This window comes from Schistocerca nitens, chromosome 11 (assembly GCF_023898315.1).
Source record: "Schistocerca nitens isolate TAMUIC-IGC-003100 chromosome 11, iqSchNite1.1, whole genome shotgun sequence".
Lineage (NCBI taxonomy): Eukaryota > Metazoa > Arthropoda > Insecta > Orthoptera > Acrididae > Schistocerca > Schistocerca nitens.
The window spans coordinates 69,519,616-69,545,106 of NC_064624.1; the positions used below are offsets into that span (position 1 = coordinate 69,519,616).

At 40.7% G+C, this 25,491-nt stretch overlaps 1 protein-coding gene across 3 annotated transcripts in view; it reads left to right on the top strand.

Annotated features, from left to right (window-relative positions):
• The window catches only part of LOC126212840 (serine/threonine-protein phosphatase 6 regulatory ankyrin repeat subunit A-like), a 113,260-nt gene that overhangs the window by 17,426 nt on the left and 70,343 nt on the right, over positions 1–25,491 (top strand). For 2 of the 3 annotated variants that reach the window (XM_049940256.1, XM_049940257.1), the window contains exons 2-3: positions 20,764–20,933; positions 21,057–21,104. In XM_049940256.1, the coding sequence (XP_049796213.1) occupies positions 20,846–20,933; positions 21,057–21,104 (136 nt within the window). In that variant the 5' untranslated portion in view covers positions 20,764–20,845. The remainder of the gene's footprint in view (positions 1–20,763; positions 20,934–21,056; positions 21,105–25,491) is intronic. The other variant, XM_049940258.1, reaches the window with a different exon arrangement.

The window sequence follows — 25,491 nt, forward strand, 5'->3', positions numbered from 1 at the left end:
GTCAAATCTCAAAAACGTTGTAGCTTTCTTCAATCATTTCAAAATCTCTAAAAATGCTGTCATAGTATCACAGTGGTTTCTAAAGTAAGTACGAACAGGTCGAAAAATGTAGGCAAAATCCAATTTCATAAGTGTGAAGTTATCTAACTGTGTAATTACATAAACATGAGTCGCTCATGTAGTCAAAAGAATGTTTGTCTCAGTTAAATGACCAGATAGCTGTGTAATTCTGTGTTAGAGAAATGTGGTACTGAGGTGTAAAACCGAATAAGCAAATGCCATATTCGCTAGGGCTCCAGGCGCTTGCCACAGGCTTAGTACACAAAGTAAACTTGTACCCCATGAGGGTTAGTGTAATTATAACCTCAGGTGTTACAGATTACAGGAATGGAAAGAAATTTGTCACCAAAAATCTTCTTCGTATCTTTGTAATTCGAGAATCTTTAAAAAATGATTCAAGTACAAAAATTAATCACTCAAATGCGTGTCCTATAGCTCTCAGCTGTGCGTCTTGCTGTAAGATAATTTCTGTCATTACTTAACGGTAAAAAATGTCCCAAGTGTCTGAGTTACGTCATCCATAAAAAAATTTCAGCAAAAGTCAATGTACTTACCTCGTTATAAACAAACGTTAAATGCTATGCGTATAATGTCGTAGTTATTACGTACATTACCATGACCAAAACAGTATCGTACTGTAATGTATTGTTGTGCTACAGAAAAGGCTGTCTCCTTGTAGCTATACCACAAAAGTTACTACTAAAACATATTTTACTTTCCAGAAGAATGTAGTAAAACTGTGCTGATATAAAACAGATATGGCGCAGAAGCAATAATGTAAATTGTATTACTCATTAATAGCGACATCATGTAGTTGTGTAGCTGTCAAATAAACTAACAACTGTGCCATCTGTTATCTCTCAGAAAGTTCTTTAAATCCCGAATGTCTATTCAAGTAAACCAAAATGTTGCATTAAAATGTCATTAGCAGTATATGTTCTAATTATGTAAGCCTTATAGTCGTTACATAATTGTGCAGCGAACAAGCAAGAATGTACACACAATAACATTGTGTCGTGTGTTTACTACAGAAATGCATTTGTAATTACTGTCTAAATAAGTTCCCTAGGTTCTTGACTGGATAACTGACTTCAAAACATTGTTACATGTTAAGACTTTCTAAGTGTGACAAAGTGTACTAGTAACATGAAGTAGAAATCTTATAGCAACGACTAATTCAGAAAGCAAATTATCTCTCAATAAACGGTTTCACTTGTCAAATGTGATGTAGTCCTTTACCTTTCCTAGTACGCAGAGTTTCAACTTCAATGCAATTATCATGTGGTATATGTCGGATCCTGTAAGGTCCATTGTAAATCAGAAAGAATTTGTGGCTCAAGTGTTTTTTCTTATGTGACAACGAATAAGCTTTAATGAGAACTCTCTGACCAATATAGAGTTTCTTTGCATTTGCTTTACCGTATAGTTTTCTCCTTTTGTCTGCAGCAGAATTTATATTTTTAATAGCCAAATCAGTCATGTCTTTGTGTCGAAGTTTACGTGTATTCGGAAAAGGTACAACCTCTCTGATACTGTTTGGTGGTTCTTCATTCTTCAGTACAAGAACAGGTGATAAAGCAGAGGAGTCATGAGGCATTTCATTCAGCACGTTTTGAAATAAGTGTAAATATCTGTCCCGATATTGATGCTTTCTGTGACAATAAAGTCAACGAAGCTTATTGATTTCTTTCATAATCCGTTCAGAAGGGTTGCAATGTGGTGAGTACAATGATATAATAATAGATTTGATTTTACGATTCCGAAGCATGCATTACCAAACCGCAGATATGTATTGCCGCCCGTTAGCTGATATGACATTAGCAACGTGTCCAACTTCACGTGAGAAGTTTTTATCAAAGGCATTGGATACAGACCGTCCAGTGGCTTTACGTAACGGTGTGAAAGAAATAAATTTTGAAGTTCAACAGCGATTAAACGCACTAAAATCCATTCGATGTTCAGACAAGGGGTCCCAGGAGATCAACAGCAGCAAATTCTTTTAATTTGGAAGGATTCATAGGAAACAACGGAGCACGATGTGAGATGGTAGATGGTTTAGCTTTTTGACGAAGTTTACAAATAGACAAGACTCTTCGAATTTTTTTTTCCATATTGTTAAAATAACAAGTCGTCCGAAGAATTTGATAACATTATCGTGGACAAAATTGTGCGTACCTGAAATAAATGAACCTTATTGACAAAATCGTCAGGAATGCAAAGTACGCATATCTAGTCATCAACAGTGCAACGTTTGAAGAGTATGTTGTTTCTTACCAGATAATAATACCGAATCTGTGTGTGTGTATTTTCATGCCATTTACTTGTGATGTCTTTCCAAATCGAATCTTTATCTTGTTCATGAGCTATTTCCTTTAAAGATGTGATGATGAAGTTCTCAAAGGGGACATTTCGAATGTAAAGAATACTGAAATTTTTCTCCAGGTTGCTTCTGTGTTACTTTTCTCAAACGCAGCCGGTGCATATGATAGTGCGTCCGCAAAAATGTTCTCCTTGCCGGGAATGTAGACTATTGTGAAGTGGAATTCTTTCAGAAACAATGCCCAATGTTTTAACCTCTCAAGATTTAATTTTGAAGACATAAGAAATTGTAATGCATGATGATCACTGTATATTTTTACGTGTTTACCGGAAAGAAAGAAACAGAATTTATTGAATGCCCAAACGATAGCTAAAGCTCCTAATTCCGATTTTGTTAGGACGTGACTATCAAAAGCAATGGTTTTCTGAACAGTGATGTCATTTTATATGGCTTTTTGAAACAAATGGGCACCAAGACTGACTTTAGAAGAATCTGTGTTAAGGCCGAAATCTTGTAACAGGTCTGGATGAGCGCATTAAGTAGCGCTTCTTTCAAAGAATTGAATTCCTACTGTGCCTCTTCGTCCCAATTCCAAATAGTATCTTTTCCGGTGAGAGAACAAAGTTTTGGCGTTACTAGAATTTGCATATTCACAAAACGACGGTAAAAGTTCACGAGATTTAGAAAACTATGGACTTGTTTTTTTGTGGATGGAATTGGAATGGCTCTGATTGCTTCTAACGCTTCAGGATCCAGCTGAATGCCTTCAGAAAAATAATGCGTCCCAAAAACTTCACCTTTGTCCTACTGAATTCAGACTTTTCCAAGTTAACTGTAATTCCAGATTCTGAAAAAATTTGTATTACACTGTTGAGGATGCTATTATGTTGTTTCCATGAAGCTTCTGCTGTTAGAATATCGTCCACATATAAGGTGATGTGACGTTTTAAGAACTCAGGTAATATAGAATTTATCCCACGAATAAATGCTGCTGAAGAAATGTTCAAACCAAAAGAAATTTTCCTAAATTGATAACAAACGCCGAAACAAAGTAAATCTGTGTATTTTCTACATTCTGGATGAAGTTCGATCTGATAAAAGCTGGATCTGAGATGAATAGAGGACAACACTTTTACACCATTAAAATTTTGAAGAATTTCTTCCAACGTATGTGGCCTGTTTGCTTCAGGAATGATGATAGTATTGATTTGTTTCGAATCTAAGACAAGCCTGATCGGTCCATTTTTCTTCTTAACAACATGTAATGGATTGTTGTATGAGCTTACTGCAGACTCAATAACGCCCTCGTCAAGCATAGATTTTATTTCTGTTCTAACACGGTCCCTATAATCTGTTGGAATTACGTATGGTCTAACACAAAATTTAGTATGGAAATCCTTTGATGGTTCCTGTTTCGTGAGTAAAAACTGTGGAATGTCAAGAAGGTGCTGCCTATCAGTGTCACTACATTTCTCAATTGTTTGAATTTTTTCTGAATTAAGTCATAAGTATCGAATACTTCGTCGATATCATCCCTCTCAACACTTGCTGAGTGATTGTTAGTGTCAAGTCCCGTCGGAAGTGTCGAACTGTTGTCTAACAAGAGGTAAGGCTGCTTAATTTCCTCATCATGGTTTGAGAGCCAATCTTCAAATTTCCAAGCTATTGACTTACCTTCTTTCTATAAACTTATTTCAGCATCGTGAAGGTTTAAGATTGCTTCGTATTTATTCAAAAAGTCTACTCAGAATATAATTTCTGTCGCCAATAATGGAACGATAAGAAAGTGCATAGTGAATCTGTGGCTTTGACAAAAGAATTCTGTTTGTTGGCGTTTATCTACACCTTTTCCCAAAATTGCTCCTTGTAATTTAATCTTACATAGAGGAAGTGTGGGGCAATGGTTCGATTTGTTGCATTTGCTAAAAGCTGTTTCACTAATTACTTAAATGGGACTGCCAGAGTCAAGCACTGCCATAAATTTTACGTTATACTATAATGTGAATTACGGGATATGCAATGTTGTTATGTTTTACGTCGTGTTCCTGGAGTAAGAAGTCCCTAAAGTCTTCCATTTTTACGTAATTAGTAGCCACGGCAGCTACATGGTCAGCTCCATAAGTACGTTTTGTGGCTGCCGGCGGTGTGAGTCATTGTCTACTGTCTCTTTGTTGTCGTGGGTCGCTATTGGAATCTGGAGATCTAACCTCTGCAATTTCAGCTTTTCGAGAGGGCCGTGCCCTGTTTGAACCACGCCAATTTTGGTTAAATTATGGTCTGTTGTTCAGACTATATCGTCTGTCATCATGTAGGTAATTTCTTTATTATCTGTCACGTGATGGAGAATTTCTCTCTCAATTGTAACGGTGCGGTGGGCTGTTGCGTCTTAAGTTATTCTGTCTCCCTTGATAAGAATTATTTTGGTTCCCATATTGTCTGTTTCTATGTGTCTGTCGTAGTCATTACCACAGATAGGTGATCGTTCCCTGTAATTATTATTACTCTGCCAACGGTTGTCATACGGATGGTGTCTGTTCTGGTCACGATCTGCGATGTAAGAATAGCCTTGTCCTGTCCAGTTAATATTGCTGTCGTCACGGAATTGTGACGGATGTGACCTGTAATTGTTGTTTTCTGGTTTTGCGTCCCGCGATTGTCAGTGTCAGTTTCCTTTGTAAGAGTCATTGAAAAGCTTCGATATCGTCTTTGTAACGTCCTGTCAAAATAATATGTCTTAAATGTTCAGGCGATTTGATTAAGCAAATGCGGATGAGTTCTGAGGGGCAGTATGGGTTTGTCTTCAAAATATTTGACAAGACTGGAGAATTCAGATTGTTCAAAGTGTTTCATCATTATGATGATATGTTTTACTTGGTCTTGAGTAGCTTGAGAACTATATGCTGAGAGAAAGACATGACAAAATTCTCCTTCAGTGTGACAATCACGAATGACCAAACACATTCTTACAGCAGGTTCATTTTCCAAATAGCCACACATAAATTCCAATCTGTGCTCAAATGACCAGTTGGGAGGAAAACAATGAGAGAATTGAAACTTCCTGGCAGATTAAAACTGTGTGCCCGACCGAGACTCGAACTCGGGATCTTTGCCTTTTGCGGGCAAGTGCTCTACCATCTGAGCTACCGAAGCACGACTCACACCCGGTCCTCACAGCTTTACTTCTGCCAGTAACTCGCCTCCTTACAGAAGCTCTCCTGCGAACCTTGCAGAACTAGCACTCCTCAAAGAAAGGATATTGCGGAGACATGGCTTAGCCACAGCCTGGGGGACGTTTCCAGAATGAGATTTTCACTCTGCAGCGGAGTGTGCGCTGATATGAAACTTTCTGGCAGATTAAAACTGTGTGCCCGACCGAGACTCGAACTCGGGACCTTTGCCTTTCGCGGGCAAGTGATCTACCATCTGAGCTACCGAAGCACGACTCACGCCCGGTCCTCACAGCTTTACTTCTGCCAGTATCTCGTCTCCTACCTTCTGGAAACATCCCCCAGGCTGTGGCTAAGCCATGTCTCCACAATATCCTTTCTTTCAGGAGTGCTAGTTCTGCAAGGTTCGCAGGAGAGCTTCTGTAAAGTTTGGAAGGTAGGAGACGAGATACTGGCAGAAGTAAAGCTGTGAGGACCGGGCGTGAGTCGTGCTTCGGTAGCTCAGATGGTAGAGCACTTGCCCGCGAAAGGCAAAGGTCCCGAGTTCGAGTCTCGGTCGGCCACACAGTTTTAATCTGCCAGGAAGTTTCATATCAGCGCACACTCAGCTGCAGAGTGAAAATCTCATAATGAGAGAATTGATGACGCCACGATAGATGAATGTCATTGCCGGAATTCTTAAATGTTTTGAATTTACATGTAGTAATGAACAGCTTATAGTCAAAATCATTATGACGGCGAGTCGCATATCGATCATTGTTACGTATTGTCGGCTGTTCCATCTCAAATTTTGGTGCACCTTGCCAATTACTTTCATAATTTCCGAAATGACCTGTGCCATTATTTTGTGGCTTTTCCGTATTTCTAAGTCCCTCCTCCTGTGTTGGAGCGCGATTCTCCTCTGAAACATGTAATTCTTGTATTACCTGTGTCAACTGATCTTGTACTTCCCAGATTTCTCTTTTATACTGTGTATTGATTTGATTCTGATTTTGTTTAAATTTTTTAATTTGTTCATACTCTTCTGTGTCAGTGAAGGGTACCGGTTTTGTGTCATTCAGATCATCATCTACCTTTGTAGAGAAGTTAGTAAACTGATCCAAAAGTTCTGCTACTTTCTCCGATAATGAACTGATTTCTTCCGTGTGTTTTTCTGAACTTAGTTTTAGAGTATCTATTGTGTACTTTAAGTTTTCCTGAGTGTTTGCAAGTTGCATAACCGAAGCGGTAGATGCAACTGCGTCTGTTTTAGCCCACAAGGTGTCGTGATTTTCATGAACATTAGTTTGCAGTTGTTTTATAGCTGCATCGTGATTCTGTAATGCATTTTCATGCCGCAAATAAATAGTCTGAAAATGCTAACAAATTTGTGTTTTTACGTCATTACAGAATTTTTTACATTTAGTTACGATGTTAAGTAACTCAGCAGCAATTCTTCGTGTGTTTGTTCAACCGTTCTGTCTAACTTTTGAAGCTGTTGCTATGTTTGTCTCTGATTTTGTTCCATTTGTTGCTGTGATTGTTTTTGATTTCGTTCCATTTGTTTTTGATTTTGTTTCACTTATTGAATTAATTGCAATAATAATGTATTAGTGGCTGGAACTTGTTCTTATATGCTTTTCGGCAGTGCATTTGCACCCGAAACATTCGCATCTTGAAAAGCAGAAAATCTGAGTTGACTTATTTGAGAAAAAGGTGAGGACGCAAAACCTAAATCGACGGTATTTGCAAGATTGTGTCCTGTCATTTCGAAATCCTGGGGGGTGCTGTTGACGACCGATCGATCGACAATAGTATCCTGTTTACTAACTGTTTCACTGTCTACAACATTATTTATTGCTGGCCCATTTCCCTATGCACAATTATCAAATCACTATTCTGAATATTCGTTAATTCATTACAAGGTGGCGCTAACACACGTCTTCACTTTCTTTTCTCAGTTTACTATGCAGCCTAGTGTTACGTTCTTCACACGCCATAACTGGCAAAATATTTGACACAATAACCCAGAGAAACCCGATTTGAAGAGCAAAATAAGAAAACACGCTAAAATAGCACTGTAAATAATATCCAATTAATTGCAAGCGGGGCTGCTAAATACTTGGTGCAAATCTACATGGATGTCACAACTGTTTTAATGTACAACAATGAAAAACTAGAACTAAAAAGGAGATTCCCTCTACAGTTGCACGCTACCAATAAACAATAACTACACTAATTACACGAACTAGAAGAAAAAATCAGAATATTCCAATTAGGTATCCTCGGTTAAGGGTCGACCCATGAAACTGGCCCTTTGCATGTAAAGAATGACAGCGCTGGAAAAAATTTTACGTAATTTGATTTTCAAACAGCTGAGAAAAAAATTCAACGTATTCAGACAGTTTTCTCTTTACTTATTCTGATCATCACCAAAGTGACAGATAATATTTCAGCGCAACGCAATCTCACATTCAATAATCCCTACAGAATAATAGCCCTGACTAACAATAACTTATACCTTTCATGAATCACTTATCTCACAAAAATCTTCGTTACTCGAACTACTGCAATACAGCGAGTGCCAATACTGTCAGCTAAATAATAGATTCTAACTACTGAAGGCATTAACTACTGAAAGGCATAGATAGAAAATGAAAGATTCTGATAGAGAACATAGAATGTATTTACCTGAATAGTGTTCAAAACAGTTTATGACATCCTGTCTTACAGATTTCCTTTTTCTTACGGACACACGTTCAAATCGTCAGTTCATAGTAACCTCTCAAAACTCTGGCATCTCTCTCTCCCCACATCCACCACTGCTGGCGGCTCACCTTCAAATACCCAACGCTACGCGCGGTCCAAGTCTAACTGCCCAGCGCTACGCTAGCGAATATTGCAGCAATGAGTCCAACCAGCCACAGACTGCACACAGCACAGTTAGCGATATTCATACAGAGAACTACGTGGTGTTACCAACATAAAAACCTAAACAGCCTACTTACACTATTCCAGGTGAGAACGAGAGAATTTTATGGTTTCCGTCTGGACAGCTAATAAGCGTGTGATAGTGCTGGAGTTTTGCCGAAAGTTATTTCATTCTCTTTAAAGATTAGACGACATTGGAAGCTCATCTCTTTCTATGTCTGAACTGCAACTGCTCACATCACTGCAGTTCAGTTGGACCAGATGGTTGGCCAGTGCAGCCCAAGTTTAATGCGTGCCTACACCTGTTGTCCTGCACTATCACGCAGTCTATGTGCAGGTAAACACAGCATAAAACGTATCCTTATGACCGTACTTGATGCTACTGGACACAGCTTCGGTTCCGCTCCATGTGATACCTCACTGTCTTCAAGTGTAAACACGGCTCAGCTCGGCTCACGCTGCCCGGGCCTCTACAGCCTCGTTTTCGGCAGCCTCGCGGCCTTCTCAACGCGGGAAGTCCCCAGGCCAGGATGAGGAAACGGCGCCCTGTTGACGGGTAGCCGGCACCTTGGCAGGAAACTTGCGTGCGTGGCACAGTACTGTCTCACAAATGGGTTACTTCACAGTGATCAAACGCTAATGCTACACTGTCCATTCACTTCTCACTCACAGTCAGTTCACACTCTAAACACGCTGTACACACACAGCACTGCTTACGCACACACTATCAGCTGACGTCAGGAGCATTTAGTGCATCGCAGCTTCGCATCCGCTAAGCTGGAAATCAGAGCCTGCAGCCCTCTATAACGAGTGGGGTGCTTAGCTCTGGTAGAGGACAGCGTCTCACTCGTATACACTGCACAGCTTTGGGAGGCGCAATCCCTCCAGAGAAAAGGAAGGGAAAAAAAGGGGGGGGGGGAAATGTAGAGTGAAAAACTTACGTCGAATGTTAGGTTTTTTACTATCGTTATTTTTTGTATTACATTTTCTTACCAGGCCATTCTCTGCGTTATGTAAGTATTCCTTTACTGTATAGAATGTTTGGATTAACAGGTACATTTCAATTTCCTGCTTAAATAGGTTTGTTTTAGCAATTTACTTAATCTCCTTCGGAAACCTAGTGTGCAGGTTTATTCCTTGACTTAAAATTCTGCTTATTTTTTCTTGCTAAAGGCAAGTTCCGTCTTTATCCTGTTCCAGCTCTTCGTGCAGTAAAAGCGAATGTCATCTTTGATGTGTACAACTGGTTTGTAAATGTACACACACGGTGCACTTAAAGCCCCAGCGTTTTGAACAGATCTTTGCAATCACCTCGAGTACTACGCTTGGTTACTGATGTTATGCCACTTTTCTGCAGTTTGAAAGCTGTGATCGTATTTTGTACACTTGATTACCAGAAGACAATATCATAATTAAGAATTGAGCGTACACATGAACGGTATGTAACTAAAAGATGCTGGCCGTAATATACTGAAGAGTCGAAGAAACTGGTACACGTACCTGGCAACGTGCAGGGCTCCCGCGAGTACGCACAAGTGCCGCAACACGACTCGACTAATGTCTGAAGTAGTGCTGGAGAGGATAGACACCACGAATCCTGGAGGGCTTTCCTTAAATCCGTCAGAGTACTAGAGGGTGCTGATCTCTTCTGAACAGCACGTTGCAAGGCATCCCAGATATGCTCAATGATGTTCATATCTGGAATTTTCCTGCTGGAATTGGCCAAGCCCGTAGGAATGCACAGCGGACATCAATCGGTGAAGGTGAGCAGAAGGATTCTTACGCACATGTCACCTGTTAGTGTCGGATGTAGATATATGCGGGGTTCCATATCAGTCCAACTGCACATGCCTCACACTATTACAGAGCCTGCACGGGCTATAACAGTCCCCTGCTGAAATGCGGGGTCCATGGATTCATGAGCTTGTCTCCATACTCGTACTCGTCCGTCCGCTCGATACAATTTAGAACGAGACTCATCCGACCAGGCTACAAGTTTCCTGTCGTCGGTAATACAATTTCGGTGTTGAGAGGTCCAGGCGAGACGTAAAGCTCTGTGTTGTGCAGTCATCAAGGGTACACAAGCGGACCTTCGGCTCCGAAAGCCCATATCAATCACGTTTCGTTGAATGGTTCGCTCACTGCCACTTGTTGATGGCCTAGCATTGAAATCTGCAGCAACTTGCGGAAGAGTTGCACTTCTGTCAGTCATCATTGGTCCTATCTTCCATGATCTTATTCCGGCCGTAGTGATGTCAGAGATTTGATGTTTTACTGGTCTCTCGGTATTCATGGTAGGCTCGTGAAATTGTCCTACTGGAGAATCCCCACTTCATCGCTACCTCGGAAATCCCATCCCTCGTGCGCCGCCTGTAACACCACGTTCAAACTCACTTGAATCTTGACGAAGTGCAATTGTAGCATTAGTAACCGATGTAAAAACTGCGTCAGACACTTGTTGTCTTATGTGGGCGTTGACGACCACAGATCTGTATTCTGCCTGTTTAGGTATCTCTGTATTTGAATACGCATGCCTATACCAATTTCTTTGGTGCTTCAGTGTATAATGACGGTGGGTCTCTAAGGTCATAGCATGCTGAATACGTTACCTCGCAAGTACCTTTGGCTGTTCAACTGAGAATCAGTATTCATCCCTAGAAGTTTTCCATTTGTTATATTGCCTATAGAGGTGCCATCTTCATTTAACTGATTAGGATCACTTTCACTCTTAAAACTGATATTCATGCCGTTCGTTCTCTTTATGTTCAGTGTCACTTTATTGCATATTGTCCGTTTGTAAAACTCCTTAAGGGCCTTGTTTTCTCCCTCTACAAGGAGTTCCCTAGTTTTCTCAGAGACTACAATGTTGCTGTCATCAGAAAAGATATTATTTCTCCATGACTGTCACAAGTGGAAAAGCCTGAGATGTATATGTAGAAGAGTATTATTCCCAACACGCAACCCTCCTTCACTTCTGTATTAATATGTTTTGACTCTTATAAATGCTTTACTAAGACATTAGACTTATTTGAGGTATGTGTTATCTGTACAATTTGTACCCTGTGTGCTAGGTATGATCAGAACCAGTCGTTAGCTACTGCTCTTATCACTAATGTTTCTAACTTATTTAGTAGAATGTTATCGTTTACAGTATCAAAAGCATTGGAATAATCTAAAAATTGTGTGTCACTCACTCGTCTTTGTCAAGAGCATCAAGTTATGAATTACACTATGGCTAATTCTATACTCCTACTACTTCGAAAACCAAACAATTATTCACTTAAAATATTGTATTTATTCAAGTAAATCATTAATTTGTCTTTCATAAATGTTTATATTTTCTTAGAATGGTCATAACAGCGTGATGGGCCACTAATTTTCTATACTGTCTTCTTACTTCTCTTTAGCAGGGATGCAACTCTTGCCTGTTTTAATAATTCAGGAAATTTCCCAGATAAGATTTCACCTGTCGTGTTTATTAAGGGAGGTTGTATACTCTCCACGCAGTGTTTCAGTACACACATTGTTACTTCATCTAATCCTTTAGACCTTTTATATTTTAGTTTTGCATAGTTTTACTAGCTTCTTGCTCTGTTGTTGTAGCAACAAAAGTGTACTTATGACTTTTTGCCGCAGTTAGCAACGTTTTGTAAATCTTTCGGCACCTTCGATAAAGATTTAATAGTTCTGGCTCATTGCATTTTTAATGTAACTGAGGCACAGAAGGATTTGGAAGGACTTCTTAACAACTGCTGTTATACATTTATTTTTGTGAAACATTTTTTAGTGATTTGGGTGCTTTTCAAAAGGCCTTTTGAAAATTCAATTTAAATAATGTTGAGAATATAGACGATTTTACATTTACATTCGTTTCTCATTACAAATCATCCCAGGTTTGGTTTGCTGGTTCTTTTGAAAAATCTTGTATTTTGATTTCTGATAAATGTACGTATTTTAGAAGTTTGCAGTTTAGGGAATTTTCCATACCCGATTTTACTGTTATTTGACAGAAACGCTCTGAGAATCCAAGATCTTGTACAGCTATTTCACACTTTTCTCTGTCCCTACTTTTGGCCACATGGTGAATCACTGATGCCGTTGTTGTAGTAACCATTGTTGTACTATTGACCAACTGGGACATCCAAAAACTCTGAAGGGTATTTATGAGGATGCTACCAATTTCATTTATGGTACCTGTGTTTATGTTTATGTCTTTACACAACAATATGTAGACTTTTCTACCTCAGATTTTAGCTAGTACTTCCGTTAATTTAATGAGCAAAGTGTCCACACTATCACTAGGATATCGATACGCACACGTGGTGATTAATTTCTTGGCGTCATTAGGCCCTGTCCATTCAATGGCCGATATATGAGAGAGTTTTTCTTCACTTATTGTACTAAGGCCATATCTTGGTTCGAACTCTGATCTTTTTCTGAAATAAATACATGACCCTCTGCCATTTGAAGTAGTCATACAATAAGAGTCTATCCTTTCATCCAACGAAAATACTGCATGTTCTATATCTGTGACTCCACACAAATGCTCAGTGACAGAAAATATTGTACAGTTGAACGATTACACTCAAGATAAAGGTTTTGTATTTTACTTTGTGTCTATTCCATGTTTATTTCTTATTCACTCTACCTATCTAATCTTCAACGCGCTCCTGTTGCACCACATTTCAAAATGTACCATTATCTCCTTGCTGAACTATTCACCCATCACATCTCACTTCAAATCACGGCTGCACTCGTAACAGATACCACTAACTGGCACTTAAATTGCCATCAGATCTTAATAGATTCCTCCTTTTCAGTAATTCCTTTCGTGAAGTTCCAGTCCGCATTTTATATCCCATATACACTGGGAATCAACAGCTATTTGCCAGTCCGTAGAACAAAGTTTTGCAACTGCTTTTAGTGACTCATTTCCTAACCTAATTCTCTAGTCAACACTTCATTTAATTCGACGACATTTCAGAACTATTTCACACTTTTATTGGCGCACATTTTACACCCTATTTTGAAGACTGTATCCGTTATGTTCAACTGATCTTTCAAATCATTTGCAGTCTGTGACATAATTACAGTTTCGGCAGATAATCTTAAGTTTTACATTTCTTCTCTCTTAATATTTTATTTCCTTTCTCAATTTGCCCTTGGTTTCTTCACAAGACGATCAACGTGTACTTTCAATTACGTACGCTATATGCTTCAAAGCTACCGTCTCATGTCCTTATAATTGCAGTCCTATTTCTGTACAAGTTGTAGATAACGTTCCATTACCTTTTTTTATTTCTAATACAATAAGAAATTGTAAAGAGAGAATTCCAAATCTAGGAACGCTTCGCTCCTCAAATGACGTACGGTATATTGCTGCTGGAAGAGGAGAAAATTCTTTCGCATACTGCAAATAGAAACAGATTGATGTTCTGTCAGATCCAGTGCCTATTCCTCTGCAGAATAATTTCAGTTGTTTTTCTTTCCAATGGATATTTATTTCGATATCTGTTGTGCAGACGTTCGCTTGATGAATTAAACAAGGCACCATAGTAAGATCTTCCCGAGCGAAACAATTTTGGAAACGAAGTTTAGTCTGTCCGCTGTCTGTCAACCCCCGTTTCGATACCATTGCGTCACATAGTGTCGAGACATATGGCTTCAATACTTCCACTGAATTAACTTTCAAATTTGTTGAATCATAAAGCTTATTGTCTTTTGTCCACAGTATTTGGAAAGAAGTAGAATAGAATAATTTATTTTTCCAGTTATTAAGTTCTGTACTGAGAGTAGAAAACTTCATATTTTCTTACTTCCAAAAGAATTCGTGAATTTACGTACAACAAAGCTTCGGTTCGATGTTCAAAAGACATAAATCCTAAACTGTAAATTTTATTTGCAGATGAATATCCTCCTTGTCTTCTGGCAGCGGTGTCTGGACGCCGCAAGGGGTTATTGCTGTACACCTTATATTTAATATAGCCGCACAATGAGGAGTCACATGTGTTCATATCCGGAGACTATGGCAGTCAGTCAAGGCTCTGGCCGGGGGCCTCTGGGCACCCAAGTTCCAGGATGCGGTCCCCAGAGTGCTTCTCCAGGACATCAGACACTCTCCTGCTTCGATGCTGTCGAGCTCCGTCTCGCTTGAACCACATCTTATTGATATCAGGGTGATTTTGGATGATGGGGACGACATGATTTTCGAAAACCTTCACGTACCTTTCGGTAGTCACCGTGCCATCAAGAAATATCGCACCGATTACTACGTGACCCGTTGAGGATGGAGAGATTTCTCGATCGCGGAGTACGGATTCTCAGTCCCGCAAATGCGCTTGTTTTGCTTATCGACGAACCCATGCAAATTAAACCGGGCTTTGTCACTAAAGCAAACCAAACGCATGCTGATATTAATTCCCATCATGCCACATGGCTAACCGCGTAGTTTTAACGTCCTAACGCAAACCGTTGACACGTTATGGCGATTTTATTTCATTCACTTCAATAATATTCACCCTGTAATTTCATTTCTGCCTTGATTCTCACTAGTACGAAGCTAAAGTTACAACAAGTTCTCCAAAATAAATCATCGAAACTATATTTAGAGTATTCCAAATCCTGGACGAAGTAAAAGTGTGGGGCAGAGCTCAGTAAATTAAGGGAAGTCCAGCGCTCTGCACCCACAAACAGTTCGCGTTAACTCGCCGACCAGATCACTGTTCAGATCTACCTCTCGTGAGATCAGCGGAACGACAGTCCGAGACAGGAAGCTGCCGAAACTCGAACGACGAAACACCAAATACCGAATGAACCGAAAGACGCAAAGAGAACACGCGCAGTGATCCACGCCCTTCCACATTCTCTGTGGCATCGCCCAACACTGACTGGACGTTTAACACTGAGAAATATTCATATTGAAGGCTGTCCCTCATACGTACTTTACATTAAATTCCAAATCATTAAATTCAAAATAATCTCAAAGTTATCACAATCATTTTGTGACCACTCAAAACATCAGCTGTGTGGTATTACCTAATATATTAAGAAAAATGTAAATCATATTTAGGTACGTTGTTCAGTACTCTCAAGAATTGTGCTACTTAAATATATACGATTAATGTGTGACTAATGTAAAAGGAATGTTAATCTGCCATCTGTTCATTTATTCTTTAAAACTTGAAGTGCACATTTTACTAACGCCGATTTGCATTTATGAATAAACCTAGTATGAAATGGTATTCAACATTAACTATGGTATTCATCATCGATTATGATTACCTATGCAACTGAGTAACTTAAACTATCATCTTATTTCGTTCAACTGTGGCTAATTCAGAATATTGTCACATTTACTCAATCGTGCTGCTAGAAGACAGAGCAAGTTACATAAATGAAATCAGACTTTTTTTAGTGTTTATGACCGCCTTTAGCTTTGATTTGACACCATATATGGCACGACACCTCGAAGAGCGAGCTAGTTATTAATTATGAAAGGCCTATCGCAATATTCGTAATCAAAAGCATTCCTAAATGTTGCAATAAATATCGCAAAATTGTGATCCATGTTGTGGTGAGGTCATTTCTTCTCGAAAATCTCTCTCATATCCTCGGTTTCATGATATGGTGTTTAGGAGAGTGTCGCGTTTCGAGCCACCGTCAGTTGCCGACACTATACAGGCAGCATCAAAAATAATCATCCTATACGGCACACCTATACTTCTGAAACTAATAAACAAATACAATTGATTTTGTTTTTTTATGAACGGGAAATTCAAATTTTTTTTCATACCTTCTCATAGTTCTTCAATATGCCGGCCTTGAGACGTACGGCAAATGTCAATGCCGTATTCAGATTGTTCCCATACTACAGCGAGCATGTCTTGAGTTACAGCTGTTATGAGATTTCTCAGTTCGTTCACTGTTGTTGGTAATGGAGGCACGTTAACAAAGTCTTTCATAGACCCTCGAAAGAAAAAATCACATAGAGTCAGGTCTGGTGACGTTGGGTGCCAGTTATGTAAGGCTGAAACGTTTGGTACAATGTGAACGATCCATCGTTCAGTAATCCTTTGATTTAAAAATTCCCGCACTTCCAGATGCCAGTGTGGCGGTGCCCCACCCTATTGGTAAATGCAGTCGTTCGAATCAGTCTCCAATTGTGGGATAGGAACGTTCTCAAGCATATCAAGATATGTATTTCCTGTAACAGTAACCTCGGCAAAAAAAAAAAAAAAAAAAAAAAAAGATAAAGGAAAAAATGGGCCGTACACCTTTTACCGTGAAAGTGCACAAAACACATCCGATTTTGGAGAGTCGCTCTCATGTTGTACAACTTCATGTGGTTGTTCCGTACTCCATATTCTCACATTATGGCGGTTCCATTGAAATTGAATGTTGGCTCGTCACTAAACACTAAGCGTGGCAGAAAACTGTCATTCTCCATCTTCCCAAGAGCGAAATTACAGAACTCCAAACGTTTATGTTTGTCACCTTTACTAAAAGCTTGTATTAACTGAATTTTGTATTGTTTCGTGTGTAAATGCCGAAGCAACACACGCCAGATGGACATCGGGGGCACGTTGAACTGTCGAGCTGCACGGCGAACGGATTTATGACGACTTCTTGTGAAACTATGGCGAATGCGTTCGATGTCTGTGTCAGACACTCGAGGATGGCCCGGCGATTTGCCTTTACACAAAGAACCTGTTTCTACGGATTGTTCATGCCACCGTCTAATGCTCTGTGCTGTAGGAGGATCCACACCATAGCTAGTGCGAAAGTCACGTTCAACGGTTATTACTGAACCGCACTGCGCAAAACGTAAAACACGAAACGCTCTCGGTTGTCCAGACACCATTTTTACTACAACTGAGGTGGGCGCTCACTCCTGCAAATAAGCGGGAACCATGTAAAGCTCGAGAGTTTGCTTTTTCCTTCAATATGTTGTTCACGCACATATCTTAAATAGCATTATAGTTATGATGTTTTTGAAATGGGATTATACTTTTTCATACAGAATTCGTTTGTTAGAGAGCAGTTTCCCCGAGCACCACACTCGGAAGTACCTGCTGGAGAGGCCTTACCCGCCCAAGGTTCGTCTAGCCGGCTAACGCCACTGCTGTAGGCGAGACCCGCCCACATCCTAGACCGAGCGAGGTGGCGCAGTGTTCAGCACACCGGAGTCGCATTCAGGAGGACGAAGCTTCAACCCAGCGTCCAGCCATCCTGATTTTGGTTTCCCAGGCAAATGCCGGGATGGCTCTTTTGAAAGGGCACGGCCGACTTCCTTCCCCCTCCGACCTCGCCGTCTGGCATCCTCCGTCACAACAACCCCCTAATCCCCCATCGTCCCCCTCCCCCCTCTGCACAGTAGATCACCACGTATTGACATGCACACTACTGCCCATTAAAGTTGCTACACAACTAAGATGACGTGCTACAGAAGCGAAATTTAACCGACAGGAAGAGGATGCTGTGACATGCAAATGATTAGCTTTTCAGATCATTCACACAAAGTTGGCGCCGGTGGCGACACCTACAACGTGCTGACATGAGGAAAGTTTCCAACCGATTTCTCATACACAAACAGCAGTTGACCGGCGTTGCCTGGTGAAACGTTGTTGTGATGCCTCGTGTAAGGAGGAGAGATGCGTACCATCATGTTTCCGACTTCTTTTATAAAGGCCGGATAGCAACCTATCGCGATTGAGGTTTATCATATCGCGACATTGCTGCTCGCGTTGGTCGACATCCAATGACTATGGAATCGGTGGGTTCAGGAGGGTGATACGGAAGGCCGTGCTGGATCCCAACGGCCTCGTATCACTAGCAGTCGAGATGACAAGCATCCGCACGGCTGAAACGTATCGTGCAGCCATGTCTCGTTCCCTGAGTCAATAGATGGCTACTTTTGCAAGACAACAACTATCTGCACGAACAGTTCGACGACGTTAGCAGCAGCATGGACTATTAGTTCGGATACCACGGCTGCGGTTACCCTTAGCACTGCATCACAGACAGGACCGCCTGCTATGGTATACTCAACGACGAACCTGTGTGCACGAATGGCAAAACGTCATTTGTTCTGATGAATCCAGGTTCTGTTTAGAGCATCATGATGGTCGCATCAGTGTTTGGCGACATCGCGGTGAACGCACATTGGATGCGTGTATTCGTCATCATCATACTGGCGTATGACCTGACGTGATGGTATGGGGTGCCATTGCTTACACGTCTTGGTCACCTCTTGTTCGCACTGAGGGCACTTTGAAGAGTGGACGTTACATTTCAGGTGTGTTACGACCCGTGGCTCTACTCTTCATTCGATCCCTGCGAAACACTACATTTCAGCAGGATAATGCACGACCCCCTGTTGCAGGTCCTGTACAGGTCTTTCTGGGTACAGAAAATGTTCGACTGCTGAACTGACCAGGACATTCTCCTGATCTCTCACCAACTGAAAACGTCTGGTCAATGGTGGCCGAGCAACTGGCTCGTCACAATACGCCAGTCACTACTCTTGATGAACTGTGGTATCGTGTTGAAGCTGCATGGGCAGCTGTCCCTGTGCGCGCCATCCAAGCTCTGTTTGACTCAATGCCGTTATTACGACCATAGGTGGTTTTTCTGGGTACTGATTTCTCAGGATCTATGCACCTAAATTGCGTGAAAATGCAATCACATGTCAGTTCTAGTATAATGCATTTGTCCAATGAATACCCGTTTATCATTTGCATTTCTTCTTGGTGTAGCAATTTAAATGCCAGTAGTGTACTATAGTTTCATTTGAAAAAGAGAAGTTGATCCCCATCTCCTGGAATGAATATGAGTATGACAACGGACTATACGTCGCTCTCTCATTTAATCAGGTGCAAACATCATAAAGATCTCTTAAATGCTTTCAAAAGTTTTTGAAGTAAACAGTTCAGCTGATCAGCCAGTATACAGATTGATTTACGTTATGCAGGTATTTTAATATTTTATTCTACTAGTAAAACTAAAGGAAAAAGTTCATATAAACAGAGATACGCAAAAGTTTAGTTACGGAGTTACGGCTAACAAAAGATTTTGCCTGAAATTTAGCTACTTAGCTAATATAAAGCCATCGCGAAACTGTACGAGTTTAAAATAAAGCACTGTTTCCATTCATTTTGTTGTTGTTGATATGGTGAATCTAATAAAACATTTTCCCAGGACGTCTAACTGGCGAGAAGTACTTACAATTCCTTCAAGGAGAAATGCTCCACATGCTCGAAGATCTTCCACTTGCTACGCGACTGCAAATGCATTTCCAACATGACCGCGCGCTTCCACATTCCACCAACCCGTCACTACACACTTAAATGAACATTTTCCCCAGAAATAGATAGATCAAAGTGCTACACGTCTGTGGCCACTCAGATCGACCGATTTAACACCAATGCATTTTTGTGTATGAGGATGAGTGAAGACATAGTTTATGAGGACAGAGTCAATAGACGTGAGGCATTGCTTGCTCGCGTTGTGAGCGCAACGGACGAAATTAAGAACAACCCTGTGAAACTGAAACGAGCAACGAAATCTGTTCATACACGTGCAGCTAAATGCATTGAATTCAGTGGAGACATTTTCAAACATTTATTGTGAATGTATTATGAAATTGTATGTACACTGTACAATTCCCTTAACACTGAGCTTTGTTTTTTCCGGTTTAACATGAACTCAAGTTTGCTATGATATTAAAAAAAGCAGATAATCTGACACCTTCATACAGATTCAGTTAACGTTATTACCATCATTTTTTTCCAAAATTAATTTCTCTGCAACTTCTGTTGAAAACTTTATACAGTTGTCTGGAATTTAAAAAAAAACCAAAATTGGGGCAAGTAATAAATTAAAAATTTTACGAAACTACTTATTTGCTTCTATGGATGTTCTGGAAAACTACTGCAGATACACATATGGGGCATGTTTTATTATATTCAGCAGACCAATAACCACAAAATAAATGGAAATCGTGGTTTACTGTAATATTCGTTCAGTTTTGCGATGGCTTCATATTAGCAAAATCGTTTATTAGCCGTAACTTGTTACTAAGCATTTGCGGATCTATGTTAACTTGAACTTTTTTCTTTAGTTTTACTTGTAGAATAACATATTAAAATATTTGCATCTCTTCGTGAATCACACTGTATATTCGGAACAACGGAGTGGCATCCACCTTGTAAAATGGTGTGATTCAATTTAATTTACGCTACTTTATTTACTAGACAGGTAGTGGCAAAAAAATGTGTTTTGTGGTTACACTTGTTCGTAAAATTTCAGGTTGTTCAGCAGACTGCAAGTTTGGTGAATTTATTTTGAGAGAAAAGTTCCTTACTTGGCTCGACACCTTCGTCCTTCCACCATGTTGTGCAGAAGTTTTAGTTGGTTCATCCGCATTTTTGTGGCGGTGGCCATATTTACTGGCTTCTGTCACCCAGTTCCTGTTACAGGTAAAAATTTTACTTTGTTCGATTCATAAGAGTCTGAGTATGATAATGGATAACAATTTATTGTGAAATAATGAACAATAAGTTTAATTTTTTTATTGAGATTTTTGCGAATTTCTTTTTCAGAATCCTATACCGGAGTCACCTTGCATACTTTAACAACCGACAACTCAGGTAAGTGTTTGATCCGTTACTACTAAAAACACCTCATGGTCCACGGGGTTCATTTGGTACTATTTTATTTAAACACGGCAGTCTTATCTGGTGGTCTGAGACGTCCACGAAGGTGCCGTGGGGCGGCGGTCATATTCAAACACAGTAGATTGCTACTTGAATATATCGAGCTTTTATTTTTAAAACAGCGATAGATGATCTAAAATAATTGTTCACTAATTTAATCTTAATAATGTGATATCTCATTTGTTCAGAATGCTGTCTCGTCCAAGGGTCACATAAACTTGTATTCAGTACTGTTCATTGCTCCTGGATGACAGGCAATACGTACGTCCCACGCTACTGCTTTGCCAGTAGCGTAACACCCGTGGTATACGCCGGAGTGACCTTGTTCGGATATCTGCTTTGTGTCACGTTGCAGACATAAGGATACTGCGAGCGAACTTCGCAACATCATTGGGTATCAGCGTATCATCGCTTTTGGTGTTCTAGAAAGCTCCAGTTCGAATGCCATTTAGTCATCACGTAGCGTATACAGGATGGTTTTTACCACCGTATACAGACTCTAGGGATTGATCGATGAGAGGATACGGAACAAAAAGGTCTAATGAATTTATGTTTGGAAACGCATGGTTTCCACACCAGACACAAATTATTCATACAGTGTTACAAAGACTGCGGTCTAATACTCGCTGTACCACGCAGCGACAGGTACAGTACGTAATGAAAATGGTTTCCATGTGCCTCAACGCACGCGTGTATACGCGCGGTAGCGTGCTCCGTCTGTCACGTTCAAATCGGCCAGGCTGCATACGAACAGCGTCATAGGCAGGATGAATACACTGCTCCAGTGTCTCCACATCTGCAATGTCCTCTGCGTACACGATACTTCTTAGGTGGCCCCATAACCAGAAATCGCACGAGTTGAGATGCAGTGAACGAGCAGGCCATGCAACTGGACCCTCTCATCCGACCCTTCAACCTGGGAAGACACGTTTGAGATGCATCCGGACGGTAATGGCGAAGTGGGCTGGAGCACCATCATAACATAACCATTAGAATCATCAATGGCACTTCTTACAGCAAGACGTCCGTAAGAAACGCCGATAGTTCCCGCCTGTTAGGTGACATGGAAGGAAGACTAGTCCCAAAATACGGTCGCAAATTATCCCAGCCCACACATTCCGGCTGCTCCGATGCTGATGATTCGCTGTCATCGTACCACAGGGGTTCTGCATTCTATCCCACCGATGACTGTTATGAAAGTTGAAGATGCCACTCCACGTAAGGCTGGCCTCATCGGTGAATAGGATGGATGACACAAATCCTGCAATCATGGTTGCCTGGTGAAGCAACCGGCGACAAAACTGCTGCCGATGTGGAAAGTCTGTCGTTAGTAACCCCTTCACACGCTCTAACTGATAAGGGTAGCAACAATCGTCATGGAGAATGTTCTACACGGTCGTCTGGCTTACCCCGTACAGGCCGGTCCATTGCCTGGTACTGACAGTTTTAATCACATTTTTTTCCATGTCTAGTGTCTCTTCATTTCGGGTACGTCCTTCATGATTTCCTGCATGTTAGGTCATGACGTGCGAGAAACAGTACGACCCTCTAGGAGGAAAAAATGCATTCTAAAGTATGGCTGCGTGGTATTGCACTGCAGCTTCTGTAACAATGTATGATTAAATAAATGGTCTCTGTCATGGGAACCATGCGTTTCTGGACATCATTAGAACATTTTTGTTCCTTATCATCTCATTGATCAACCCCTAGTGTCTGTAGATCGTAGAAAAAAATCACCTAGTATCTTCCATAGACCCTTACAGTGATAAAAGCAATCTGTCTACGGAAGGTAATAGTAAAATTTTCAATGAGGGTTACCAACGCGCCTTTAGTTGCATTATGCTGCACACTGTACGTCTTTTTTTTTTTTTTTTTTTTTTTTTTTTGAGACGTACTGATGTTGCAGACTTCATCTTTCACACGCAAGTGCCAAATGTGACACGAAACCAGCAAAATGGAGAATCCGGCAGTTCCCTTGGCTACTCAATCATAATTTCGTATACAAGCCAACTTCCGCTATTTCCTTCGTGTCCGAGTAAAACCAGATGTCTCAGATAAATTCGCCTCTAAAAGTCACATCCTAACACTTCATATCAATTTTAAACAAGTTATTCGTGTTAACTGTATCAAAATCCGTGTTTGTGTCGCACTGTATTCCGTATTTTCGTACGCTGTGTGCCATGAGAAACCAATTTTGTGCTATAGCATCCGTTACGAGCAGCATTTATCCTCTATAAAAATTCCGGAGTAGCAATCTCATTCAATAATACGTTTATCCCATCATTCATTGTATATCAACGTGAATAAATATAAATTTTTGAGAATTTTGATAAGTTACCAGTGATGAGAATTACGTCTGTCGTAGAAAATCAGTGCTTTTGTAGCGCTTGTTGTAAGTTGCATGTCGTGTTCCATTGTCTGCATTCACCGCAAAGTAATTATTTTCTTGATTTTGTTTTCGACTACCGTCTCTAAAAAAATTCTGGAGATTAGTAGCGTTTATAGAAGGTGATACTGAGGCTGTAAAGGAAACATCGATTTCAGTACGGACTGCTTCAGACATTAACGGTAACTGGTCATACTTGGAGCTTAACTGGTCCAGAGTATAAAAATGATTCTCTAGGCTTAATTTAATGACACTTGTTTACTATTCTGTAAGACATTACACCAGCCACACTGCAGCCATACTATGAACACTCTCCTCGAACGTGGGAAGAGTAAGCCGACGTTCATAAGCTAAGATCAGCCGCCTGCAAGCTGCTGTGCGTGGGTGTTTCGGGAGAGTTACCAACAGTCATGTATCCGATATACCACAGGTACCTGAGTTACTATCATATCTTGCTGTCACTTCTACACGAGGTACATGATCTGTCACCGCTCATGCACTTGGCTGTGAGCGGTCTGCTAGTGGTAGTACTAGGCTGCATGGACGGTGGAGGCAGGGACCGGGGAGGAGTCAGCACGTGGTACTCATCACCATAACCAACAAATATGAGGTGCAGGCTTCCACTCAAATCGAAACTGAGTCAGTGAGACTGACTTCAGCTGTTGAGTAACATGGTATGTGCTGTGTCAAGAAGAGGCAAACATAAAAGGATAGGATCTATTAACAGCAGGAAGTTCAAATGTATGGCAAGTGAATGTATCCCTTAGGGAAATGCAAAAAGCGATGTGAGGGAACACTAAGTGCACTCAGTGTGTATGGCTGGGAGCCTTATTCAGCATTCTACAGAGGCCATTAAGTCAGCCACTGAGAGAGCAGCGCGCTACCAGCTGCTGACTGTGCTCTGCGGCCACACTTGAATCATTCAAATGGCAGAGAAGGTTGACAAAGCTAGCCTCATCTAATTTCAGTGAGACTCACAATTTGCTGCAGTGCAAAACTGGTCGTGCATCCCACGTTCTGAATCGAATGGAACGACTGACTCAGAGTTCGAAGGTTCTGTGACAAAGCAGCCTGAAAATTCTTGGACTTGCATCAAGGGGTTGAGTACGCTATGGACACCCTAAATGGATCAGATGTGTGGTACACATCAGAGGCTGCTGCTCAGGTAGCTGTTTGGGTGTGGAGTGTACATGTTTTTAGATTAGACTACTCTTCATCCAGTCCAGATAACGATAGGGACCTGAAAGTGTCAGTAATAATTCCAAAGAAGTGTCACATACTTGCAAGAGTATTAGAGTTCAAATGACTAACTTCCGAAGCACTGATATCAACGTGCCAGGGTTTGAAGCTGCCCCAGTACAGCTCACATAATACCCGGTACAGAAAGTTGGTGAAAACGCGGAATGGACAGCAGTGAGACACTGATAAAACTTTCAACCTGTATCGAAAATATACACTGAGATAGTATGGCATTTGCCGCAGGTCACAAACAAATTGTACCAACCAAAACAGAAACATAAATTGCGTGTGAGGCTTTCTGGGAAAGACTCAGTATCATGGTGGGCATTAATTTGGAATCCGGTCCCTCTGTCAACTTCTAGACCTACTCCAGATGCAACCAAAAATTATGCAGAAGGCTAAACCACTGTTATATAAGTTTCCAAGTCACTCTCTTATTGTTGAAATAGATGTTAATTGTGCAACAATCTACTGGTTAAATGACAGTTCAGTAAGGGGTGGGGGAGACAAGACTTCTGGTGAAACATTTCTAAATGAGTTGTCTGATGATTACCTAAAACAGTCTGTTTGGGAGCCCACTCATGATGTTGCGCCTGATAGTTTCAAAATGACCATACCTCTTTGAGGAAGCTCACACAGAAACTAGTATCAATGACCATGATTTACAACATGCAAATGGCCACTACAACAAGTAGC